General features: G+C 42.8%; 2 protein-coding genes across 2 annotated transcripts in view; one reads left to right on the top strand and one right to left on the bottom strand.

Moving 5' to 3' along the window:
• SARC_02661 (hypothetical protein) overlaps positions 1-1,942 on the top strand; it is a gene marked incomplete at its 5' end in the record, with an annotated part of 5,269 nt that extends 3,327 nt beyond the window's left edge. Inside the window, one exon of the mRNA XM_014303564.1 lies at positions 404-1,942. Within this exon, the coding sequence (XP_014159039.1) occupies positions 404-1,852 (1,449 nt within the window). The 3' untranslated portion in view covers positions 1,853-1,942. The remainder of the gene's footprint in view (positions 1-403) is intronic.
• Positions 1,943-3,409: 1,467 nt separating this feature from the next.
• Positions 3,410-6,036, bottom strand: SARC_02660 (hypothetical protein). The gene is made up of 4 exons (XM_014303563.1): positions 5,918-6,036; positions 4,618-4,778; positions 4,007-4,079; positions 3,410-3,591 (listed from the first exon to the last, which is right to left on the bottom strand). Exons 1-4 carry the CDS (start codon positions 5,991-5,993, stop codon positions 3,425-3,427), a joined length of 477 nt encoding a protein of 158 aa, XP_014159038.1. The 5' UTR covers positions 5,994-6,036; the 3' UTR covers positions 3,410-3,424.
• Positions 6,037-6,348: the final 312 nt, after the last annotated feature.

Genomic DNA, 6,348 nt, shown 5'->3' with positions numbered 1-6,348 from the left:
TATATATATATATATATATATATATATATATATATATATATATAGTATATATATATATTATATATATATATATATATGTATGCATATATATAAATAAATAATATATATATGTATATATATATATATGTATAGATATGTATATATATATGTGTGTGTGTGTTCGATATTTGAATGGTTGAGAAGCCATGTGGATGTTATATAGTATTGCTGAGTTTTGCGAAGTATTGTGTGGTTTTTGTGTGATAGACAGCTATTATATCTGTCCCTAGTATATATCTATCCGTAGTATATATTTATATATACAGCGATATTTATCATTACACGTACGTACAAATGCTCGATTTATGATTTGCTGCTACATGTGAGTGCATATAACTGACTTTTCCTCGTACTTGTTCCGCAGGGCCAACCTCCGGACCCACGACGTAGCATTGCTTCAAACAACAACGACAGTTCCGGATACGACCGAAACGGTAACCATAGCAACAGTAACAACCACGACCGAAACAAACAGATGAACAACGTCAATAACAACAACAACCAGTACTACCAGAGCAGTCACGATCCAAGCGGGCCACCCCCACAGCACCTTCAGCAGCAACACTCGGGTGCAATGGGACCCAATACTCCGCATGTTGCACCTACAAATAACGATTTCGGGCCGAATAATCCGAGTATAGCCAATCAAAAGCCGGGCCAGGGCCAGATGTACCCTCGCACAGGTCCACAAAATTCAGGACTAGGGCAGGCACCAGGTCCAAATACCTTGAACCCCAATAATATGGGGAATATGAATATGAGCATGAATATGCCTCCCCTGGGCGGCCCACCCGGAGGACCTCCCAACAACCCGAACGTATACTCACAGCCACCTCCGAGCCAGAACACACCCATACAACATCAGTACCCTCCCTCCAACCAACCACCACACCGGCGGTCGCCTATCATCAACAGTGCTAATAATAGCAACATGGGCAATAATGGTAGTATGGGTTCGTTCCCGCCGCCCAATGGGGGTGCTCCGAATCTTAACCAAGCACCAATGGGAGGGCAGCAAATGCCTCCCCCACACCACCAGCAACCACCTGGCGCTGTGCAGAATCCAAATCAGCCCCAAAATCAAGGCAATTTTGGCCCGAATCCTGGGCCTATGGCCGGGCCTAATAGAGGTCCCCACCCCGCAGGACCAAACTTCCGTGCACCCCATCCACCCCCACACACGCAGCAGACACGGGGACCCAATCCCAATCCGAACCCAAATCCTAATCAGCCCCCGAGTTCGATTCCCAATCCCAATCCAAACAACAACCAACAATTACCACCAAGGCCGTCGGGATTTAGATCGCCACAGCCCAGGCCTCCACACCAGCAGGGCGTGCCGGCTTTAAATGGGCCTAATTTCCGACCCCCGCAAGGGATTACCAATGCCCCACCACGAATACCCGGTCCGAATATGAGGCCGCCGGGTGCGCCTTTCACACCACCCAACCTACTCGCGTTACCACCGTCACATCCCATGCACAGGCAACAACAACAACGACAACAACATCAAGAACAGCAGCAGCAACAGCAGCCACAGGGGGCGGCGGGGCCTTACAACTCCAATGGGGGTCCCAACAATAGGTCTAATTCTGGTCCAGGGGTGTTTAATAGTACAGGCCAGAATGGTGCGGTGCCGAATGCGAATGCGAATGCGAATGCGAATGCGAATGCGAGTGCGAATGCGAATGACGCGATACGAAAACCGTCATTAGATAAGGCATTTAGTGACCTGATGATGCTACAGAAGACAAATCCAGCCCTTTTTGGCGGGGCATCGGGTCAGGGCCAACCGCCTGCGGGCTCCAGGTAAACTTTATAATGAACGCGGGGCGACTACGCTGATGTATGCTACATATACATTTATAAATGTACATAATAAAAGACTGCTACAATCACTGGATACTATTTTGGGGTTTCAAAAAGACCTTTTATGGGTTTTAGAATTTAGGGTTTAAGGTTTTATCCAGACCAGGGGCCTATGGTGTACATGGTTTTGCAAACTAGAGAATCAGTTTCGAGAAGAACGTATAACATAGCGTTGGATTTATTGCACAGCTGTCGATGGGAGTTGTCTCATACGCCAGAGAAGCAAACACCCCAACAACTATACCATAACGAACGCTTGTCTTATTCTGAGCGATGTACCTTACGAACATTCTACGTGACCTATATTATGAACATTCTAAGTGACCTGTCTTACGAACATCCTACGTGATCTATCTTACGAACATTCTAAGTGATCAATCTTACGAACATTCTAAGCGATCTTTCTTACGAACATTCTAAGAGATCTATTTTAGGATCGTTTCAAACGATCTATCTTAGGATCGTTTCAAACGATCTATCTTACGAACTTTCTAAGCGATCTATCTTTCGATAATTTTAAGCGATCTATCTTACGAACATTCTAAGCGATCTTTCTAACGAACATTCTAAGAGATCTACATTAGGATCGCTTCAAACGATCTATCTTACGAACTCTAAGTGATCAATCTTATGAACATTCTAAGCGATCTTTCTCACGAACATTCTACGAGATCTATCTTAGGACCATATGAAGTGATCTATCTTACGAACATTCTAAGTGATCTACCTTACGAACATCTAAGTAATCTATCTTACGAACATTTTAAGAGATCTATCTTACGAACATTCTAAGAGATCTATGAAAGTATCATTTTAAACGATCTATCTTACGCCTTTCTGAGTGATCTATCTTTGGATCATCTTAAGCGATCTATCTTCCGCACTTTCTGAGTGATCTGTCTTAGGATCATCTTAAGCGATGTACATGTGTACACATGTCTCCTATGTCTTCTACCATATTCAAAAGGCCCTAAAATGCAGGACAGGTTGGACAGTTCTGGATTCAAAGGGGTTTGTGATCATTTCACGGTTACTGCGTCCAGAGTACATACTACTGGGACACAGGCGACTCAATAGCAGTACCAATGAGCTACGAGAACGCTTATGCGAACGGATTGCATGCCCATGTGAACTTTCAAGGGGCGGCTTGCATTCTCCGTTTGTCTTGTAAAAGCACAATGTATAATATACAGTATACAATATAAGATACACAAGGCTATGCAGGTGAACAAGGCTATGTTAGTGATGCAGTTGATGTAATACTTATAGACTATATAGATTATGCAGTTATCTAGCTGGCTGCGGCCAGATGATTCGATGTCTGCATATTTTAACTTTCCTTAACCATGGAGGGTCAGTGCGGTCCCCGAGGTCACGGTTGGGAAACGCCACAACCTTTGGAAATGAACGTGAATCGCTCGATTTTAAACGCGTTCACTCTTTAAAAAATATGTTTTTAAAAATATAAATTTATTTTGATTTAAATTTTTTCTGTCTCGAGTTTTTAATATTTCGTTCAGCCATGCCATCTGCGCACTACATCAGGATTAGTATATCGCATACAGCTCGCCACAATCTGTACGACCCAGTTGAGAACACGATTGTTAACTGTCGCAGGCGGCCAATCCAATCTAGGCACGTCTACAAAGTGCACTAACGCGGATGTGGCACGTAGTGTCATCCCTGTGTATGTGTGTGAATGGATGGATTTGTGAGCATCTTGAGCTGCCAGTGTGGATATTTAATTCATAATCGAATCTGAATCGATCGCAATAGCAAAAGCAATATCAATATATACCGATATATATCAATATATACCGATGTATATCAAAATCGATATCATTATATATATATATATCATACATATACTTTTCCACACACACACATACATACATACATATATATACATACATACATACATACATATACATACGTTGATATATAAATATGTACACCTATCGTACACAAACAAGCTATCGCAGCCACAATGATACTGGCGGATGTATATTGTACTTCGTTGATAAATGTACTGGAATGCTTGATATTTATATACAACACCACACATTGAGTAGACAGCACACAATGAGAGCCGGCTTACCCCACAGAACAAACTCCTCGCCTGGAGTGCCTGGATCCAGTTGCCGCTGGTGGCATACGACGACATTTTTCAGCTGTAATAGGTACACCAAGTACATCAAAATTCAACACTTACACTAGACATTGTTAGTTCTATTGATGTGGGTAGTTCGAAGAGATGGGAGGTTTCCAGGCCTTTGCCAAAGGACTATAATGTCTCAGTCACAGTACCAGTACAGGTGCAGATACAGTAACAGTACGGGTTGTGTATGTGATCAGTGAGTAGAGGGAGGCCTGGTATACGCAAGGATATAGTAGCATGTACATATGTATTATGTATTTGCATACAGTCACGTATGCATGTGGGTCGGTCAACAATTATACGTGCATGCCTACACACATGCTTGATCTGTTCAGCAGCAGCAGCAGACACACACACACACTCATATATATATACACACACACATACATATATATATAGATACAGGCACACACACACACACACACACGGGTATGCGCACGGGATCATTGCACACGAATCAACAGTGGCACTACATCGATATGCATATCCATGTAAATGGTACTATACCCATAAACATATCCATGAATGGAGCTCTCCCCCACACACCCCACCTCATGCAACGCAATGGACGGGAAGCAAAGCGTATCCAAGCCCAACCGGTGATTGATTGATTCTGGCAGCCAGTTCTGTAGTGCCAGTATGCGGTAGGGCAACACGACTTCGCTGAAGTGCACAGACGCGGGGTGTAGCATTCGCACCGGCGCCCACAGTACTGTTTGTAGCCAAGCATGGTGTATGTGAGTGAGGCGTGTCTATGGTATGCGGAGAGTGTACTGTTTGTGAACACTGGCCATGTGCTTCGTATGTTTAGTAAGGAAGTGGATCTGGTTGATGTGTGTGCTAGTCTTAGACTAGGCTGTGCTAAATAGATAAGAGAGAACATGCACAATCCCAATATATTCCTGGGAAGTGCATATATCTACTTGTGGGCTCATGGAGCTTCAGGTGTCTAGTACGCACACGGCTGTATATATAACGGCATATATAATTGTATATATTATTGTATGAAAAATTGTATAAACAATTGTCTATAAAATCATACATATAATTGTATAATTAACTATATACTTGTATATCTAATTCGGGTAATAGCACTATGTCAACGAAGTTCCAAATCCAAAGGTACCATGGTATGAGTTTTGATGCTTGTTAACTACATTCTTCTGTGCCGCCTATTAACGCCAAGTGGGGCGTCCTCTGACTATTTGACAGTACACTTACACCCTTACTTATAACCTATATTGAGAGATGACGTACCTACCCCATTTCCTGCGTCTATGATTAATAATCCTGCGTCTATGTTTAGTAGTGATCTGAGTTGGGGTCACCTACACCCTTACTTATAACCTATATTGAGAGACGACGTACCTATCCCGTTTCCTGCGTCTATGTTTAATCGTGATCTGAGTTGGGATCACCTACACCTTTACTTACAACCTGTATTGAGAGATGACGTACCTATCCATCTCCCGCGTCTATGTTCAATAATGATCTGAGTTGGGGTCACCTACACCCATACTTATAACCTGTATTGAGAGATGACGTACCTACCCCGTTTCCTGCGTCTATGTTTAATAGTGATCTGAGTTGGGGTTACCTACACCCTTACTTATAACCTGTATTGAGAGATGACGTACCTACCCCATCTCCCATCTGGGTTGGTCTTATCACCTGCAGCTCTAGCGGTTCGTCCACGCAGCTGCTTGCCGTGTGTTTAACGCTTTGTAAACAGCTCACTTTCACATAGACATCATACGTTTAACGCTTAGTAAACAGCTCACTTTCACATAGACATCATATGATAGTTCTGGTCCACACACCCATACCACAGTAACAGTACTAAGGGCATACCCGCAGACACCTCCTTCTGTTGCATGGTGAATCGGACGGGCTTGTTATCAACCTGCAGGAACACAAACGCGCACATCGCAAACCCCGTCACCGCTGCGCCGCCACCAAATACCTGTGTGAGTGAGCACGCTAGTAGAATGAGAGATTGTATGGGATAGTGCACGTTTAGGGTTTGGGGTTTCAGGGTGTAGGGTCTAGAGTTTAGGGGTTTTTTATCAACTTGTAAGAACACAACGAGTATAGCTATGTGATATCTAAAGCTCTCCAAGTTGATCGAGAGATAGTCAGGTGGTGTACACCCATCTATAGATGTGTGTATACTGCGTATTTGTATACAAATACAAATACATATATATATATATATATATATACATATACTTATATATATATATATATAAATGTATATATATATATATGTGTGTGTGTGTATG

The sequence above is a fragment of the Sphaeroforma arctica genome (assembly GCF_001186125.1).
Source record: "Sphaeroforma arctica JP610 unplaced genomic scaffold supercont1.122, whole genome shotgun sequence".
NCBI lineage: Eukaryota > Ichthyosporea > Ichthyophonida > Sphaeroforma > Sphaeroforma arctica.
The sequence above is the reverse complement of the archived record's forward strand: the minus strand, read 5'-3'. Positions and strand labels throughout refer to the sequence as shown.

What these genes read in the sequence shown, in the direction of transcription:
- SARC_02660 (XM_014303563.1), bottom strand. Translation starts at nt 5,993, where the DNA reads ATGTGCGCGTTTGTGTTCCTGCAGGTTGATAACAAGCCCGTCCGATTC. An exon ending in ACAGAAGGAGGTGTCTGCGG is followed by an intron (nt 4,779 to 5,917) that starts GTATGCCCTTAG and finishes GGCTACAAACAG; the next exon opens with TACTGTGGGCGCCGGTGCGA. An exon ending in CGAGGAGTTTGTTCTGTGGG is followed by an intron (nt 3,592 to 4,006) that starts GTAAGCCGGCTC and finishes ACACATACACAG; the next exon opens with GGATGACACTACGTGCCACA.